A 20,076-nucleotide genomic window follows, 5' to 3' on the forward strand; every position below is an offset into this window, starting at 1 on the left:
TGGCCACCACAAGAAGGCTAGTTAACGCTTGTCACCTCGGTGGCTGTGGGATTTGTTTTCTCTTGGGATGAGAACTTCCAGGGTCGACTCTCGGCCGCTCGCATTCATGCAGCAGTCACATGAGCCGCTGTCACCCTGTGGCACACTACTTCTCATGACATCTTACAACCGGAAGTCTGTGCCTGTGGACCCCCTTCACACGCTTCACCCGTCTGCTCTCTGTATCTGTGAGTTTGGGAGGTTTGAGGGGTGTTTTCTTCTTGTTTTTTTTTTTTTAATTCTACATATAAGGCAGATCACACAATATGTCTTTGTCTGACATATCCGTTAACATAATACCCTCAAGGTCCACCCCCTCCTCGTTTCCTTTTTTTTTTTTAATTGAAATAAGTTGATTTACAATGTTGTGTTACTTTCAAGTGTACAGCAAAATGATTCAGTTCTACATATAATCTTTTTTAGATCCTTTTTCGTTATAAGATATTGAGTATAGTTCCCTGTGCTGTATGCTATGTGGTTGATTATTTTATTTATAATAATGTATATACTTTAATCCTAAGCTGCTAATTATGCCTCCCCCTACCCTTGCCCCTTTGGTAACCGCAAGGTCATTTTCTGTGTCTGTGGATCTGTTGTGTTTCTGTTTTGTACATAAGTACATTTGTATCATTTTTTAAAGATTCTGCATATAAGCGGTATCATATGGTATTTGTCTTTTTCTGACTTACTTCACTTTACATAATACCCTCAAGGATCATCCCTTCTTCATCTCCTTTTATTTTTTTTTAATCAAAATATAGTCGTTTTACAATGTTGTGTGCTTTCAGGTGTAGAACAAAATGATTCAGTTCTATATATATTCTTTTATAAGTTACTACAAGATATTGAGTGTAGTTCCCTGTGCTGTACGCTATATAGTTGATTGTCTGTTTTATATATGTGTGTATACTTTAATCCCAAGCTCCTAATTTATCCTTCTCTCTGCCCCTTCCCCTTTGATAACCATAAGCTTGTTTTCTATGTCTGTGATTCTATTTCTGTTTTGTAAATATGTTCATTTGTATCATTTTTTTAAAGAATCCGCACGTAAGCAATGTCACGTGGCATTTGTCTTTCTCTGTGTGACTTACTTCACTTAGTATGAAAGTCTCTGTCTCCGTATTGCTGCAAATGGCATTATTTCATTCTTTTTCTGGCAGAGTAGTATTCCATGAATATTCATGCCGCATTTTCCTTTACCCATTTTCGCCTGTTGATGGACATTTAGGTTGCTCCGTGTCTTGGCTGTTGTAAATAGTGCTGCCGTAACATTGGGGTGCAGGTATCTTTTTGACGCATCTTCCTTCTGGGAAGGGCCATCTCCCATCTCAGCCCCTCACTGGAATAGCCCATCAAAGTTTTTTATATATTTATATAACTGAATCAGTTTGCTGTATACCTGAAACTAACATAATGTTGTAAATCAACTATGATTTAAAAAAAAAAAATCATCATTTGATCAGCAAGGTCATTTTGTGGTTGGACCATCCCCTTGTCCACTTGTCCTCAACCCCGGGAGCACTGGACAATGTCTGGAGTCATTTGGGGGGGTACTAGGGTCATCTGGTGGGTAGGGGATGCTATTTAACAGAATGCACAGGACAGCCCCCACAGCAAAGAAGCAGCATTAGTCACTCAGTCATGTCCAACTCTTTGCGACCCCATGGACCATAGCCGCCCAGGCTCCTCTGTCCATGGAATTCTCCAGGCATGCATACTGGAGTGGGTTGCCATTCCCTTCTCCAGGGGATCTTCCCAACCCAGGGATCGAACCTGGCTCTCCCGTGTTGCAGGCAGATTCTTTACCATCTGAACCACTGGGGAAGCTCAAAGAAGGACCCAGCCCCAAATGCCCATGATGCTGAGGCTGTTTTCTGAACGTGTGTTCCATTTGTGCTCTTTAAAGTACGCCTGCCTGCCGGAGCCCCAGCTCCTGTTGTGCTCTTGGGAATGAATGAGTATGTCTGCCAGGAGATGAAGACAGCTCCCCCGGCCCAACTCTTGACTCCCCGTGGACAGGGCTTGGCAGTCAGGGAGGAGCAGTCTCCTCGCTTCGCCCTTGCACCCAGACCAGGAACCCACTCCAGCAGCGACAGCTATACACACAGGCAGCACCTGGGCCGGAGGGCTGCAGTGACGCCAGGCCTGTGTGACCACAGCCTAGGCCATCGAGCGAGCCTGTGGGCGCGAACGTTCTGAGGCACACCAGTGTTCCACACTGTGGGTTGGCAGCCCTGGGGGTGGGCTCTGGGCCCACTTCCTGGCCCAGCTGCCGGGGGGTCCTTCTGCCCTCCTCAGGCCTTGCCTCAGTGACACACAGATCTAGTCAACAAGCTCTCCAGCTTTTCACTCCTCTTTTTTTTTTTTTTTAAGTTTTTATTTATTTATTTTTAATTGAAGCATACAGTTGGCTTACAATGTTGTGTTTCTGATATAAAGTGATTCATGTATGTGTGTGTATGAATATTTATCTGCATATGGGCTTCCCTGGTGGCTCAGCTGGTAAAGAATCCGCCTACAATGCAGAAGACCCTGGTTCAATTCCTAGGTCAAGAAGATCCCCTGGAGAAGGAATAGGTTAGCCACTACAGTATTTTTGGGTTATCCTGGTGGCTCAGTAGGTAAAGAATCTGCCTGCAATGTGAGAGACCTGGGTTCAATCCCTGGGTTGGGAAGATCCCTTGGAGGAGGGCATGGCAACCCACCCCAGTATTCTTGCCTGGAGAATCCCCATGGACAGAGGAGCCTGGTGGGCTACAGTCCATGGAGTCACAAAAGAGTCAGACACAACTTAGTGACTAAACAACAGCAGCAACAACATATGTGCATATGTTCTTTTTAAAATTCTTTTCCATTATAGGTTATTACAGGATATTAAATATAGTTCTCTGTGCTATACAGTAGGACCTTGCTGTTTATATATTATATATAGATTAAATGTATATGTTAATCCTAAACTCCTAATTTGTCCTACCCTACCCCTCTTCCTCCTTGACCTTGAAACAGGTGAAGCGAGAAATCTTAGTGGAAGTTCTGACCAAAAGAAAAACAGTGACCTCCAACGACAAACTCATCCTTCCCTATAGTCTCAGTGAGGTGAGTGCTGCCCTGGGTTCTCATGGGGTGCCCAGGCCCAAAAACATGGGTGCTCAGGGTGGGGATAGGGAGAGCCTTCAGAAATAGCTGGCGTGGGTGGTCATTTCCCTGCCCCTAATTTGACCTCCCTCATGGCTCAGATGGTAAAGAATCCACCTGCCAATGCAGGAGACACAGGAGGCACTGGTTCTATCCCTGGGTCAGAAAGATCCCCTGGAGAAGGACAGGGTAACCCACTCCAGTATTCTTGCCTGGGAAATTCCATGGACAGAGGAGCCTGTTGGACTACAGTCCTTGAAGTCACAAAAGAGTCGGATACAACTGAGCATTTAACAGCACAGTTTGACAGAGGAGAACCTTGGAAGCTCAAACAAGCTGATACAGCTCAAAGGGCAGAGCTAGAGCCACGTGTGATGATCTCTGTGTCAAGCTGTTTAGTGGGCACACTGGTTCTCACCAGCAGAGGACAGCCACCTGCAGCTTGCAAGCCAAACCCGGCCCACTTCCTGCTTCTGTCAATAAAACTTTATTGGCACTTGACCACGACCATTCATGCACGTGATGATCTGCTGCAGTGGCAGAGCTGTCCCGCAAAGCTGATCATGTTGACTCACGGGCCCTTGCCCAAGAAAGCTTGCTGACCCCTGGGTTAGAGCGTGACCTTTATAACCATTGCGTGGGTCCCTACATGTTGATAAGACGCCTCTCTCTAGCCTTTGCCCCAGTCTCAATGTTCTCTCTGTGGCATATTTTTCTTGCGTTTTTACACCTCAAGACTTGCAGGTTGGGGAGCATCAGGAAAGTACCTAGCCACGGGGGCAGGGGGGTATTTTTAGCTCATGGGAGAAGCTGCTCAAGAATCTAAAATGGTACCTAGACAGTTGGAGCCCCTGTGGGCAAAGGTGCTCAGCCGTGGTATGTGACAGGTGCCACAGGTCACTGGAGTCCACAGCACAGCTGCTCCCCGGGGGCACTGAGCTGAGCAAGGGAGATAAAGGCCAGGCACAGGGCAGCACCCTACACAGCTCCATTTCCACAAAACCTGAGGACCTTGTTATCTAGGTCTTGATAGCAGGCTGAGTAAGTCCCGTCGCAACTTAGATCTGAGAGCATACAAAGAAGGAATTTCTTGTAGGTGAATTAGACCCCAATAAGCCTTTTTTTTAAAAAAAAATAAAAAATATTTACAAAAAATTGTAAATATCAATCACCACTTTTAGGCACACAGTGGCCTGGCCCATGGTGCTCCCAGAACTGCAGGGGTTGAACCCAGCCCAAGCTCCTGGTTATTCTCCCATAGCGCCCTCCCTGAGCCTATGTGCCCACCCCAGCAGTCCCCAGAGTCCTCTGAGGAGCAGGCCATCCCACGAGAAAGACTTGGGCAGACCCCAGACTGCCAGGTCAGGGCTTCATGCTCTGGTGTGCAAGGGCGTCCGAGCGGACAGGACGGCAGGCAGAGTGAGAAGGGGAGGTATCAGAGGAGCTGAGTGTTTCAAGTCACAATCTTGACCTCCCTGTGCACAGACCTCGGGGGCGCACCTTGCCGAGGTGTGACCCCCACCCCAAACTCTGTGCCCACAGGCCATCACCGCCCGTGACTCCATGGCCAAGTCACTGTACAGCGCTCTGTTCGATTGGATCGTGCTGCGGATCAACCATGCTCTCCTCAACAAGAAGGACATGGAAGAGTCTGTCTCGGTGAGGGCCACACCTCCCCAGCTGGCAGCCTGTGACCCTGGCTGCAGTCAGTCAAGCGTGAGCCCCAGGGAACCAACAGGATGCGGTTCTCAGGGCCCAGTGCAGAGAAAACAGGGGACTCTGGGACTTCCCTGTTGGTCCAGTGGTTAAGACTCTCTGCTTCCACTGCAGGGGGCATGGGTTCAATCCCTGGTCGGGGAACTAAGATCCTGCAGGCCACGCAGTGCAGCCCCAAACAGAAGTCAAAAACACAGGGCTCTTTGTTTAATATTACGGGTTATATCTACTCAGTGTTACGTGCCAGCCTGGACGGGAGGGGGTTGAGGAGAGAAGGATACAGGTGTATGTGAGGCTGAGTCCCTTCGCTGTTCACTTGAAACTATCACAGCATTGTTAACTGGCTGTACCCCAATACAAAATACAAACTTTAAAGTTTGAACAAAAAATATTACAGGTTCTAAGACCCTTAGCATCAGACAGGTTGCTGCCAAGGGAGTACTCACCAGTAATAACCATTCTCGCCATCTCTCCAGTGCCTGTCTATCGGAGTCCTCGACATCTTTGGGTTTGAAGACTTCGAGAGGAACAGTTTTGAGCAGTTCTGTATCAACTACGCCAACGAGCAGCTCCAGTATTACTTCAACCAGCACATTTTCAAGCTAGAGCAGGTAAGGAAATACCGGCTTCTTCACCCATCCAGTCCTAGGAGGAAGGGAATGAGCCAGAACTGGGATCCCCCTGGGGACCTTGGGGACCTGGTTTGTCATCAAACCTGCCCCAGAATTTTTCTCTGCAAAAAAGGGAGAGTCCAGGAACATTCCCACCCAGCCCCAGATGAGGCAAAAGGCAGGGATATGTGATGCCACAGGCAGATGTGAAAGTTGATTCAATGGGAGACAAGCTGAGTTGCCTTGTAAGGATTTGCTTCAGTCAACAGTGAAGATAACCCATGTAATAGGTGTTTTCACTTCAAAATAACCCACCTTCTTTACCCAAGTATTGTCCTTCCTATGGGGATTCTGACGAAAGAAAACTGATGGGTTTACACACATGTATATGTGAAAGTGCAAGTGTTAGTCCTTCAGTCGTGTCTGCCTCTTTGGGCCCCATGGACTGAAGAGCACCAGGCTCTTCTGTCCATGGAATTCTCCAGGCAAGAATACTAGAGTGGCTTGCCATTGCCTTATCCAGGGGTTCTTCCCAACCCAGGGATTGAACCCAGGTCTCCTGCGTTGCAGGCGGATACTTTACCGTCTGAGCCACCAAAGAAGCCCCTGTATTTAGCTAATACTTAGCTAATCTTATTATTATGTCTTTTAGCTGAAACTCAGATTTCTCACTGGAAATGTGGCTGGTCCAAATGGAGTTGCGTAGGAAGAGCAAAAGACATAGCAGATTGCAAAGATGCAGCACAGGGGAGAGAGGCCTTTGGGGGACTTCCCTGGCGTCCAGTGGTTAAGACTCCATGCTTCCTGGGCAGCCTGGGTGGGAGGGGTTGGGGAAGAATGGATACATGTATCTGTATGGCTGAGTTCCTCTGCCGTGCACCTGTAACTACCACAGCATTGTAAACCTGCTGTATTCCAATAAGATGCTGCTTCTGCTGCTAAGTCGCTTCAGTCGTGTCCGACTCTGTGCGACCCCATAGACGGCAGCCCACCAGGCTCTGCCGTCCCTGGGATTCTCCGGGCAAGAACACTGGAGTGGGTTGCCATTTCCTTCTCCAATGCGTGAAAGTGAAAAGTGAAAGGGAAGTCACTCAGTCGTGTCTGACTCTTAGCGACCCCATGGACTGCAGCCCACCAGGCTCCTCCGTCCATGGGATTTTCCAAGCAAGAGTACTGGAGTGGGGTGCCACTGTTTTTTGTTTTTTTTTTTTTTTAATAAATAAAGATAATTTCCATAATCATTAAAAAAAGACTCCACATTCCTCTGCACGGAGTTCAGTTGCTCAGTCGTGTCCAACTCTTTGTGACCCCCACGGACTGCAGCATGCCAGGCTTCCCTGTCCATCACCAACTCCTGAAGCTTGCTCAGACTCATGACCGTTGAGTCAGTGATGCCATCCAACCATCTTATCCTCTGTCATCCCCTTCTCCTCCTGCCTTCAATCTTTCCCAGCATCAGGGTGTTTTACAGTGAGGCAGTTCTTCACATCAGGTGGCCAAAGTATTGGAGTTTCAGCTTCAGCATCAGTCCTTCCAGTGAATATTCAGGACTGATTTTCCTTTAGGTTAGGGTTTTTTCCTTAAACCCTAACCCTATCCCTAACCCTAACCCTAACCTCCTTGCAGTCCAAGGGACTCTCAAGAGTCTTCTCCAACACCACAGTTCAGAAGCATTAATTCTTTGGCACTCAGCTTTCTTTATGATCCAACTCTCACATCCATACATGACTACTGGAAAAACCAGAGCTTTGACTAGATGGACCTTTGTTGGCAAGGTAGTGTCTCTGCTTTTTAACATGTGGTGTAGGTTGGTCATAGCTTTTCTTCCAAGAAGCAAGCGTCTTTTAATTTCATGGCTGCAGTCACCATTTGCAGTGAATTGGGAGCCCCAAAATAAAGTCTGTCACTGTTTTCATTGTTTCCCCATCTATTTGCCTGAAAGTGATGGGACTGGATCCCGTGATCTTAGTCTTCTGAATGTTGGGTTTTAAGCCAACTTTATCACTCTCCTCTTTCACTTTCATCAAGAGGCTCTTTAGTTCTTCAGTTTCTGCCATAAGGGTGGTGTCATCTGTGTATCTGGGATTATTGGTATTTCTCCCGGCAATCTTGATTCCAGCTTGTGCTTCATCCATTCTGGCTTTTCGCATGATATACTCTGCATATAAGTTAAATAAGCAGGGTGACAATATACGACCTTGACGTACTCCTTTCCTTGTTTGGAATTTGTTGTTCCATGTCCAGTTCTAACTGTTGCTTCTTGACCTGCATACAGATTTTTCAGGAGGCGTATGGTGGTCTGGTATTCCCATCTCTTTAAGAATTTTCCACAGTTTATTGTGATCCACCCAGTCAAAGGCTTTGTAGTAGTCAAAAAACCAAAGCTAGATGTTTTTTCTGGAACTCTTGCTTTTTTGATGATCCAACAGATGTTGGCAATTTGATTTCTGGCTCCTCTGCCTTTTCTAAATCTAGCCTGAATATCTGGAACTTCACAATTCACATACTGTTGAAGGCTGGCTTAGAGAATTTTGAGCATTACTTTGCTAGTGTGTGTGATGTGTGCAATTGTGTGGTAGTTTGAACATTCTTTGACATTACCTTTCTTTGGAATTGAAATGAAAACACTTTTTCCAGCCCTGTGGCCACTGCTGAGTTTTCCAAATTTGCTGGCATATTGAGTGCATCACTTTAACAACATCATCTTTTAGGATTTGAAATAGCTCAACTAGAATTCCATCACCTCCACTAGCTTTGTTTGTAGTGATGCGTCCCAAGGCCCACTTGACTTCTTATTCCAGGATGCCTGGTTGTAGGTGAGTGATCACACCATCGTGGTTGTCTGGGTCATGAAGATCTTTTTATACAGTTCTTCTGTGTATTCTTGCCACGTCTTCTTAATATCTTCTGCTTCTGTTAGGTCCATACCATTTCTGTCCTTTATTCTTCCCATCTTTGCATGAAATGTTTCCTTGGTATCACTAATTTTCTTGAAGAGATCTCTAGTCTTTCCCATTCTGTTGTTTCCTCTTATTTATTTGCATTGATCACTGAGGAAGGCTTTCTTATCTCTCTGTGCTATTCTTTGGAACTCTGCATTCAGATGGGTGTATCTTTCCTTTTCTCCTTTGCCTTTCACTTCTCTTCTCAGCTATTTGTAAGGCCTCCTCAGACAACCATTTTGCCTTTTTGAATTTCTTTTTCTCGGGGATAGTCTTGATCCCTGCCTCATGTACAATGTCACAAACCTCTGTCCATAGTTCTTCAGGCACTCTCTCAGATCTAATCCCTTGAATCTATTTGTCACTTCCACTGTAAGGGGTTTGATTTAGGTCATACCTGAATGGTCTTGTGTTTCTCCCTACTTTCTTCAATTTAAGTGTTCATCTTGCAATAAGGAGCTCATGGTCTGAGCCACAGTCAGCTCCCCTGTAATGAGCATGAGTTCTAGCCCTGGTCCAGGACCTGAGAGCCTGCATGCCATGCTGCATGGCCAGAAAAATAAAAGAAAAAGCATTTTTGTCTCGCTGGTAAAAGGCCATGTTTGTAATTTTTTATGTCAGTTAAATCACATGTCATGATGTTGACATACATCATACACCTTGGGTGTATTGGGTTAACTGTATTGTTTAAGTTAACTGCACCTGCTTTCTTTTTGCATTTTTAAACATGGCTGTTAGAAAGTTCAAAGTGACATGGGTCTCTCATATGATTGTTGGGACATTCATATAAGAGCAGGGGCTGCCCAAAATTACTGGCACATGGCCACACCCCTTTGTCAACACAGCATCTGTGTCTCCTTTCATGCTACAAGAGCAAAGCTGAGTATCATGCAGACACCATCTAACTTGTAAAGCCTAATATATTTACCATCTGGCTCTTTACACAGAAAGTTTGCTGACCCCTGGGTGATTTTAAGCATGATTTTTAAGCACTCTGGTTTTATGCAGTAAGTCCTCTACATCATGAACGAGTTCTGTTCTGATAGTATAAACAAAGTAAGTCAAACAGAGTTAGCCTAGGCACCTAACTGGGTTTTCCAGGTGGTGCTGTGGTAAAGAATCTTCCTGCCAGTGCTGGAGAGATGCAGGTTCTATCCCTGGGTTGGGGTGATCCCGTAGAGGAGGAAATGGCAACCCACTCCAGTTTTCTTGCCTAGAAAATCCCATAGACAAAGGAGCCTGGTGGGGACTATAGTCCATCGGGTCACCAAGAGTCAGATGCGACTGAGCACACACACACACACCCAGTTAAAACATAACCCTGTACTGTTACAGGTTTAGAATAATTTTCACACAGATAATACATAAAAAACAAACGCAAAAAAGGGAGAAAATATCTTTAATCTTCTAGTACTTTGAAAAGTACAGTAGTACAGTACAACAGCTGGCGTACGGGGGCTGGCATGGAGTGAGTTGGCAAGAAGAGTTACTGACTGGAGGAGGGAGGGAAGTGGGTGTTGACAGAACTGAAGATTGTCAGCAGCAGAAGGCAGAGGGCGAGCTGCACAGCCACTTACAGAGGATGCGCAGGTGGCAGTGTGCACCAGACACGTGAACTCACTTACATGATTGGACGTGTGAACACACAGTCACATCTTTGAAGGTTCACCACCTGAAGGTTCGTATGTAGAGGACTTACCAAAGATCTTTGAGAATGTGCATTCCTGTTCCCTGTTGCTAATTGTTTACTTATCAAATAATTTTATGTATTTATTGATGTATTTCTATTGGTATATTAATAAGCATTCTATGTTGTTTGCACATTTATATATAAATATGTATGTGCATATATAAATAAAGTTTTTTTACATAGGACATGTGCTACGTAGACGTTACTGTGTCCCTGAAATGCTGAACGTAACAGATGCCCCTTGAACCCCGCAGGAGGAGTACCAGAGCGAAGGGATCTCTTGGCACAACATCGACTACACAGACAACGTGGGCTGCATCCACCTGATCAGCAAGAAGCCCACCGGCCTCTTCTATCTGCTGGACGAAGAGAGCAAGTGAGTGTCCATGCATCCGGATCTGCAGCCCCAGGGCCTTACTTGAATCCATTCCATCCCAGGAACTTCTGGGCTGCTCAGATTCGTGTGGCTGCAAATCCTGACCCCACGTTTGTCATTCACCAGAGAACTATCAACACTCACAAGAGCTGTGAACTCAGGAACATACCCTCGCCCTCCCAGGAGTCTTTGGGAAAGACTTGTGGGACCTGAATCTAGAAGCCAGTCACAGGCTTGGTGCAGCCTTACAAAGGGCAGGGAGTGGAATCAGGGCCCCGGATACAAGATGCTTCACCAAGCCTGCCGGCCCTCGTCCACAAGACATGATGAAGGCTGGAGAGGGTTTTTTAAGGTGCTTTGTGCTTGGTCACTCAGCCAGAGTTCCTGAAATTGCAGGACAGCCTAAAACAACAGAAATTTATTCTCTCACAGTTCTGGAGACCAGAAGCACAAAATCAGCTTTGATGGGCCAAAACCAAGGTGTGGGAGGGCCACCCTCCCTCCAAGGAGGAGACTTCTTTGCATCTTCCACCTTCCGGGGGCTCCAGGTGTTCTTGGCTTGTGGCCGCGTGACTCCAGTCTCTGCCTCTGTAGTCACATCATCTTCTGTCCTTCTGCTTCATGTCCTCTTCTTATAAAGACTCCAGTCTATTAGATTAGTACCCACTCTAATGACCTCATCTTTCTAGGGGAGAGTGGGGACCGCGTCATACAGCTCGTGGGATCTTAGTTCCCCAACCACGGGTTGAACGTGAGCCCTCGGTTGTGCAAGGCCCGAGTCCTAGCGCTGGAGTGCCAGTAGAGCCCCCTCAGGAGCTCGTCTTGACTTGGCTGCATCTAAGGCCACGTTCACAGGTTCAGTGTGTCAGGGCGCAGACATGTCTTGAGGGTTTGGGTTTCTTTTGACTGTGTCGGGTCCTGGTTGCAGCATGTGCGACCTTTGTCGCATCCTGTGGGGTCTTTTGATGAGGTGCACAGACTCTCGAGTTGTGGCTCCAGGGCTCAGTAGTTGCAGCACGTAGACTTAGTTGCTCCTCGGCCCATGGGATCTTAGTTCCCTGTCCAGGGATGGACCCTGCATCTCCTGCATTGCAAGGTGGATCCTTATCCACGGGAAAGTCTTTTTATCAACAACTTTTATCAGGCCCTCGTTCACTGCCGGCGTCCCCTCAGGCCTGGGGTGAATAGGGCTCACCAGCTGCCTCAAGCTGAGTCCCATCCAGGACAGACACATCCATTCTAGGCCAGAATCCAGGGAGAAAACGTTCAGATAAGGGAAGGAGCAGGGCACTTGGAAGGGTTAATTGTTCCTCCCAGCAAACTCCCCAGAGCCAAATCTGGGATAGGCATGCAAGGCAGGACCGGGCTGAGCCTGGTCGGATTTGTCTTTATTTAAAATCTTGCTATTTTAGGGGTCCTCTCTGGCAGCCCAGTGGTTAAGACTCTGTGTTTCCAATGCAGGGGCACAGGTTCAATCCCTGGTTGGGGAGCTAAGATCCTGCGTGCTTTGGGACATGGCCAAAAAATAAATAAAAATGGATGCCAAAAAAAAAAGTCCATGGTGAGCCAAAAAAAAAAAATCAAGGTTTAAAAAAATAAAATCTAATTGTTTTAGTTCATCATGATTTTAGAGGGGCTTGGGGGGCATCGAATTGGATTTTCTAAAATAGCGTGTGAAGATGTTATTTGTTTCCACAACCGAGTGAACGGGTCTCTTGCTCTCCACACCCTGATCCTGGCAATGATGTACCTCATAGCTACAGGGTCTCCCCCTCTATGCCCTGTTAAGCCATGAAACCCGGGCATCAGGGGTTCGGAGGCATACCTTGCTGCCCGAGTTTGCAGTGAGGCAGGGCTCAGGCTGGATGCCAAAGCCGGCTGCGGCATTTCCTTCCTGGGAGGCCGAAATAGCCAGATACAGCGGCTCCCTTAGTGAGGCCCCGCTCACCTCCCTGTTTCATCCGTCTCCCAGCCCCTGCCTCTAACGGGAGCATGGGCAAGACCCAGGTACAGATGCACCCAAGACCAGAAGCCACCCCCGTCCCGGGATTATTCCAGGAGCTGCCCATGATGGGCCCCGGGCACAATCTTCCCTAGACCAGACGTTCACATGGGCCGGGGCACTGGGCTGCCCTGCCTGTTTCAAGTTTGCTCCCCAGGGCAAAGTGATGCCCTCAGCCTCGTGCCCAGGCCACTGCAGCCTGAGCACCCGCCTGCTCCTCCACGGGAGGCCTGTGACCTGCCAATACAGAGCAGGCGACCGGCTGCAGTGCCTGCAGTTAAAGGTCTCCCGTGCTCTTCCCAGCTTTCCACACGCCACGAGCCAGACTCTGCTGGCCAAGTTCAAACAGCAGCACGAGGACAACAGATACTTCCTCGGCACCCCCGTCATGGAGCCGGCCTTCATCATCCAGCACTTTGCAGGGAAGGTGAAATATCAGATCAAGGTACGTAGCCATCTGTCTCCACTGTCAATCAAGTTGCGCTCCGCTCAGGGGATGGGAATGGGACCCCTGGGTACCCTGGAGATCCTTTCCTTCAGATGCTTGCTCTATGCCCCCTCTTTATTGCTTTTGCTTGGTGAGGTTCCAGGGCGCTCAGACCCAGTGTCAAACCCCTGGCTCTGCTTTCGAGGGCCCCATGGGCAGGAACCCCCCCCTCTGTCGTGGAGATGGGTCCCGCTCCCCACCCAGCCTTTCCCGAGCTGACCCCAGGGCCTCAGCCAACACTAGCAAGGGACCACCCACCACCCTTCTTACCCATCCTCCCCACACCAGGACTTCCGAGAGAAGAACATGGACTACATGCGGCCAGACATCGTGGCCCTCCTGCGGGGCAGTGACAGCTCCTATGTGCGGGAGCTCATCGGCATGGACCCCGTGGCCGTGTTCCGCTGGGCGGTGCTCCGGGCCGCCATCCAGGCCATGGCCGTGCTCCGGGAGGCTGGGCGCCTGCGGGCCGAGAGAGCTGAAAAGGCTGCAGGTAGGAGGCTCCCTGTGTCACTGTCGAGAAGGGGGTGCTCAGAGTCCGTTGCACAGTGTAAGATTTCATCACATTTAGCACATTCCTGAGGTTGTGCAACCAGCACGTCTGTCTTGTTCCCCAAATTTTTTTTTCTTTCGCAGTAGTGATAAAGAACCTGCCTGCCAGTACAGGAGATGTAAGTGATATGGGTTCAGCCCCTGGGTCGGGTAGGTCCCCCAGAGGAGGGCGTGGCAACCCACTCCAGTATTCTTGCCTGGAGAATCCCATGGACAGGGGAGGCTGGCAGCCTACAGTCCATGTGGTCACAGAGAGTCAGCCACACTGAAGCAATGTGGCACACAATAGTTTATTACAAGATGTTGACTATAGTTCCCACTGCTATATAGGAGGGCTCTGTGGTTTATTTCATGTGTAAGAGTTTGTATCTGCTAATCCCAAACTCCTAATTTATCCCTCTCCCCATCCTTTCCCTTCAGTAACCATAGGTTTGTTTTCTATGTCTGTGACTCTATTTAGTATATAAGTTCATTTGTGGTATTTTTTCTGATGCCACATGTAAGTGATAACCATATAAAATTTGTCTTTATTTGACATAACTGCATTTGGTATGATCATCTTTAGGTCCACCCATGTAGCTGCAAACAGCATTGTTGGATTCTTTTTTATGGCTGAGTCATATTTCATTGTATAGTTATACCATGCCTTCCCTATCCATCCATCTGTTGATAGATATTTAGGTTGCTTTCATGTCTTGGCTATCGTAAATTAGCTCCCAAGCCTTTGGCTCTTGCAAAACAGAAGATTTGTAGCGGGATATATAATTTAACCTGCCCATCCTCACACGGCAAGAAGGTGTGTTCCTGTTTTTCTGTGAGAACAGCCTGACACCCAGAAGGGCTGAGTGACTCTCCCAGGATCACTCAGCTCCAGATGCCAGCCCCAGGGTTCCATTTTAGGAAGGCTGGGGTGTTGGTTAAAGGAGGATTGAAAGGTTAAAGCCACTACATTGAGACGGTACCGTTTGGGCCAGACAGGGTGGGCAGGGTGGCTGGCCATGGGGGCGGGCAGCATGTGCAAAGGTCCTGGGGCATCTGTTTTAGGAAATAGATGGTGCTGTTGGGGGAGGAAATGGAACATTTCATGGTTCCCTGCTGTGCCCAAATTTGAGTGTCAGCCCCCCTACCCCCTCCTTTTTTTTTAAATCGGGTTGAAGTTAAGAAGCCCTTCGGCTCCAAGCAGCCCTCACCTCAAAACTTCATGTGCTCTGTCTCCCCAGCAGGTCTGGACAGCTCTGGTGCCCAAGGTCACCTGGGAGAACTACAGAGAGGAGCCAGCACCCCGTCAGAAAAACTGTACCGGTGAGCGAGATCTTGATTTGTCCCAGCCGGAGCCTGTAGGCAGCGGCGTTGTTTAAAACGGCGCCAGAAACCCGACACCCTGAACCCAGGTCAGGGTTGACCTGAATAAGGAACCCGGCAGCCGCTTGAATCAGAAACACCCAGACGCAGCGGCATCTGGTGGCCGCATTTCTGCACACAGAGAGGCCAACCTTGTGCATCATCTGTTTGGGGGGATGTGGGCGGCTTAGTTTACAAAGGATCCTTTTCAGGGCCGGTTGTGACCGTTGGCAGGCGGGGCCAAAAGCCTGCTGGTCTCACAGAGCAGCAAGCTTGATTTAAGAGCACTTCCTCCCTTAGCCTGACCAGGATGTCCCAAACACCAGTCTGCTAAGTTACTTTACTCTCAGTCAGAAACACAGATGCGTTGTTGCCTCTAAGATGACACAGGGGTGTTCTATGGCCACCTAGTGATGGTCAGGGTTCCTCCAGAAACCCCAGTTGGTACTGAGTGTAAAAGTGAGCAGGCTTGTGCTTCTAGGAAGGCAGGGTATAAAAGGTCATGCTTTATAGCCATCCGAGGCCATGACAAAGCCAGGGGAGGGACCCTTCAGGCAGCTTGGGAGAGCCAAGCCAGGCAGACTACACTGAGAAGGGACTAGTTGGACCAGACAAGGCAAGCAGTGTGTGCTGACCGGGGGGACAGCTGCTGCAAAGGCCCTGGGGCAGCAGAGACCCCAGGCTCTTTCTTAAGACTCAGCAAAATTCCCAAGGAGTGAGCCCCTAAATTTTGAAACATGAAAAAGTCATTTTGTTTTTTGAGCACTTTGTAAGAAAACCCCCCTCAAGAGGTTCATGAAAGCTTATGAGTAGAGTTAGAGATAGCTCCTAGGTAAGTGATCCTGTGCCATTTGTCTGAAGGCAGTGTGCCATTTTCCTCCTTTTAAAAAGATACATTTTGATTTTTTTTCTTCTAATTGAAGGATAATTGCTTTACAGTATTGTGTTGTTTTCTGCCAAACATCAACACGAATCAGCCATAGGTACACCTGTGTCCCCTCCCTCTTGATAAAAAGATGCGTTGTTGTTTTTTTTTTTTAAAGATGCTTTTTTAAAACAGCTTTTTCACCCCCAAAGAAGGCAAGAGAGAAAAAGAAAAACACTGCCCCGTATTTCAGAGTGGCCCCTGACCCACTCGGTCTCCCCAAGGCCTAGCCCTGGGGTTATAGGTCCTACCCGCAAAAGCACATTTAGTTTATACAGATTCTCCCTTTCAGCTGCTCAATGCTAGATTTCTCATTTGACGGCTCTGAGGAGTTCGATATTAACGCTTTTGAAGACATCATTGCTTTCTATGAAAGCAAGAAGTAAGTAGAAGCAAGGGCCTTGGAACCCGAGACCAGGGAGGCACGCCCCGAGAAGCCATCATCCCAAGGCGCTCAGCAAGCACAGCGTTCAGAGCCAGAAGAGAGGGGGTCAGCAAGCCAGGGGCGCTCTCGCCAGATTTGGCCTGATGGGGGGGTGTGGGCTGAAGCCAGGGGCTTCGTCATCGTAGGGAGCGGGGCTGCACTGGCCGCTCAGGGTGCAGAGGTGACATGCAGCCCCTCTGTTGTCTTTGCTTGGTGCCTCCCTGGAGGGTGAAGGAGCAGAGGTGAGTGGGGCCATCCGGCCCTGGGCATGGTGCATGGCACACAGGCAAGGGGCTGCCGATCGGGGTCTTCCCAGGTCAACTGCTCAGAGCTTAAACATGAATTCAAGTAACTGCAAAGAAGAAGTGTTATTTTAATCTTTTTATTTACTTAACTGTACCAGTTCTTAGTTGAAACACATGGGATCTAGTTCCTTGACCAGGGATCAAACCTGGACCCCTTGCATTGGGAGCATGGAGTCTTAGTCCCTGGACCACCAGGGAAGTCCCTTGGAATGAGGAGATTTTTTTAAAAAGAGAGACAGACTCCCAGATCATCCTGCAGTCATCGCTCCCTCATTTCTAGACATTCTGCCCTAGACATTTGTTGTCAAGACATTGTTCGCGAATGTCCCATTTTCAGAGCATTCGATTTTTGTCCCTAAGCCATTGTCATTCTCACACCTAAAACGTCCACTCAGCCCTAAACCCACAGTGACTGAACAGAACACAGTTAATAAGATTGAATCCTGGGGGTAAATATCTTCAGCTAGAGCTTCTCCCTTGGGCCTCTGCCGGGCCACGCTGTGGTGGGGCCATCCTGGGTGCTGCAAGGAGTGGGGCAGCCTCCCTGGCCTCCACCTCCAGATGCCAGTCAAGCCCCCACCCCAGTCGGAATAGCCAAGCATCACCCCAGTTATAATGCCTGCGTGAGTTCCACTTCATTCCTCCCAAGACATTTCTTGAAGCCGACAAGGAGGCAGACATGTAGCCACAGAACCGTCACGAGAAACCCACCTGCTGCTTCCCACAGAACCCTCCTGGGTCTCCTGTTTTCAGTGGCCCCTGGGTGCTTTTTATAGACCCCAACAGGCTCTTAAACACGAGGCCTTTTCCAGTGATCCGAGATGCCATGTTGCAAATTCTGTTCAGCCCCACGTGTCCCCAGCCCCTCCCCCACCACCAGAGGAGGGCGGAGCCTCCTTGGGGTGGCCGAACCCTGACTTCTCCATGCAGGAGGGAGTGGCAGCAGCCTTCAGACCTTCCCCAGGTTGCATGTTTTGGCTCCAGTGGCCTGGAGACGGTCCCGACCGTGCCAGGGACCCCGAGGTGGCGGGCCCACTGCTCTAACTCCGTCTTCTCTCTGTCACTGCACCCCCTCCCCCCCAGCGATTTGCATGACCAAATCATCCGGAGTATCAAAGGATTGCCCTGGCAGGGTGACGACCCCCGTAAGCTTCTCCAGTCCCTCAATCGGCTCCAGAAACCCCGCACCTTCATCCCGTGAGTCCCCCCCAAGGTTGTGGGCACCCCCTCTCCCCCACAAGTGCAACGAGCGCCTCCCCGCCCCAGACCCCACCCCACCCCACCCCCTGCCTACAGGGGCTTCCCATGACACTGAATGAGCCGCTGCCCATGCCGCGCTGTCTTGTGGTCCTGTCCTCACGCTGCCGTCGCTAAGTGGCCCTCGGCATACTCCCACCCTAGTGTCTGCACCCTGACCCAAACCCTCGCCAGCCCCCCAGTGTCCAGCACAGCTTCCCAGCAACGCTCCTGCCACGGAGCAGCTGATTTTCTGCCCCCAAACCTGCCGAGCAAGGCTTGCTTCCCCCCGCCCTGGCCTTTGTCACTGTGAGCTTATAAAGAAGCCTCAGAGGCAGGGTGTGCAATCCTGAGGACCTCTGCACATCCCATGACCCTGCTTTGTGGGTGTGATGCAGTAGAAAGGGCTGGAAGCCACACAGATGAGATTTGGAGCCCCCCCCCCCAATCACTGTTTGACCTGAGTGCTGTGAGCATTCACCCTCTGTCTGCAAAGCAGGGGTGACAGTTTTCATACCCTCCTACCCAGCAGGCAGCCGCCTCAACCAGTGGGCACCAGCTGCTCAGGGCTCAGGCCACCGAGAACAAAGCTTGTGCCTGCAGTGATGCCTGTTTGCAGTCATTTTTATAATGCCTCGTTCCACCCCACGGGGACAAACGTGAAACGACACAAAGCCTCGGAGCCAAGCCTCTGGCAGATCCGCAGGGAACCATTTCCTCAGCGGGTCTTAGCAACTGCCCAGGCTGCAGTTTTTAAAAAATCTTTTCTTGTCTGCAAGATTCCATAAAGTGTCTAAGAATGTGTGGGCTGCCCCCCCTCCCTTGGCCAAAAAGATGAGCTTTCGTTTTTTAGCCTTCTGCCAGTTCAAGTGCATAAGGCACCCATACACCCAGGCCCGGTCTCAGTTTTTCGAGAGACAGACCCCTGACCCGGCCACCAGGGCAGGGGCTCCAGAAGGGTCTTCAGACCGCTTTGATGGTTCCCAACGTCTAGCAAATAGAGCTGGGACACCTGGTAGGCTCAGAGCTGCATGGGGTCCCTCGAAGCCCCTTTGGGACCTCTCACTGTCATTCTGTGACATCCACCAGCTCCCCCACCCCCCGACACCCAGGGGCCCCTGCCACCGCGGGGGCAGCCTCTGGCCCTGCGAGGCAGGTATGCACAGTCCCTGGCGAGGCGGCGGCCTCGTTGCACTTGTGCCTCCGGACTCTGTCGCTCTCTCTGTTCTCGCTCCATCTAACCCGCAAGGCGTGGCTTGCTGAACTAACCCAGACCCAGACACTGTGTTCCTTCTGTTCACAAAACCATTTTTAATATTTTGACAGGAAAAGTAAAGGTATCAAACAAAAGCAGATCATTCCAAAGGTAAACACACACAGCACCACCCAGCACCGCCTCGCGAGCAGCTGGCTCGCGTCGTGATTCTAGAAAGTGGGTTGGGGCGGGGGCTTTTACCTTCTCGAGCTTCTCTAATTCCTTCTCTTTCCTTCTCTCTCCCCTTTCCCTTCTGAAAAACTATCTCCTGTTGAAATGACGCAGAGGGTCTTCGTTTGGGTTTTCTAGAAGCAGGCCTGTGATGTGGTCTTTGCACAAGTGGCGTACAGCGGGGAACTCCCAGGAGAAACCTGAGGCGGGGGAAGGCAGGAAGTGGGCGCAGCCGGATCCCAGGGACCCAGGAGTGGCAGTCGTATCGCAGAGCTTATCTCACCAAGAGGCGATGGGACCCTCCTGTCATATCCCCACATTGGCTGTCGTTAGCTGCAAGCCAACTCCAAGAGGGTGGGATGGGCTTCGTCACCTCCTGGGCATCCAGGGAGACAAGGCCTGTCAGCCAGGGTGGTCATGTTGGGAAGGGGCAGCTGTGCACCGCTGGCAGCCTAGACCCCAGCAGCCCGCCTTGGGTCAGGTACACCCAAGCGCCCTGTCTAGTCTGCACATGCAGCGTGCTGAGGGATTCTGAAATTAGAGCGAGCGACCACTCGGTCCACTCGGTCTGGCCAGCAGGTGGGACAGCACTAGTTCCCCCAGCTTGTATCGACAGTGAGGGCTGGCCCACAGGAGGACTGGCCGGATGAGCACTCACAGCAACATGGGGTGCTTGGAGGGAGGCCAGCACTTGTAGCTCTTGATTTCTGGGCACTCAGGCCACAGGTGGACGTAATCAGCCCTCTAGGAGGTGGCACCATCCACAGGTCGCAGCTCAGGCTCGGCCCCCGGTCAGGTCACCGCCGCTGTCCACCAGGCCCTCCTGTCCCAACCCCGTCTCTGACAGCACAGCCCCCAGACTGAGCCTA

The 20,076-nt window shown here is 49.8% G+C and overlaps 1 protein-coding gene across 19 annotated transcripts in view; it reads left to right on the plus strand.

Moving 5' to 3' along the window:
* MYO9B (myosin IXB) overlaps positions 1 to 20,076 on the plus strand; it is a 108,281-nt gene that overhangs the window by 63,139 nt on the left and 25,066 nt on the right. For 8 of the 19 annotated variants that reach the window (XM_044948278.2, XM_044948282.2, XM_044948279.2 and 5 more), the window contains exons 8-17: positions 3,046 to 3,135; positions 4,717 to 4,833; positions 5,367 to 5,501; positions 10,388 to 10,509; positions 12,815 to 12,956; positions 13,287 to 13,491; positions 14,771 to 14,852; positions 16,109 to 16,198; positions 17,629 to 17,742; positions 19,108 to 19,147. In XM_044948278.2, the coding sequence (XP_044804213.1) occupies positions 3,046 to 3,135; positions 4,717 to 4,833; positions 5,367 to 5,501; positions 10,388 to 10,509; positions 12,815 to 12,956; positions 13,287 to 13,491; positions 14,771 to 14,852; positions 16,109 to 16,198; positions 17,629 to 17,742; positions 19,108 to 19,147 (1,137 nt within the window). The remainder of the gene's footprint in view (positions 1 to 3,045; positions 3,136 to 4,716; positions 4,834 to 5,366; positions 5,502 to 10,387; positions 10,510 to 12,814; positions 12,957 to 13,286; positions 13,492 to 14,770; positions 14,853 to 16,108; positions 16,199 to 17,628; positions 17,743 to 19,107; positions 19,148 to 20,076) is intronic. The other 11 variants (XM_025293783.3, XM_044948286.2, XM_044948292.2 and 8 more) reach the window with 6 other exon arrangements.

This window comes from Bubalus bubalis, chromosome 9, assembly GCF_019923935.1.
Source record: "Bubalus bubalis isolate 160015118507 breed Murrah chromosome 9, NDDB_SH_1, whole genome shotgun sequence".
Classification (NCBI taxonomy): domain Eukaryota; kingdom Metazoa; phylum Chordata; class Mammalia; order Artiodactyla; family Bovidae; genus Bubalus; species Bubalus bubalis.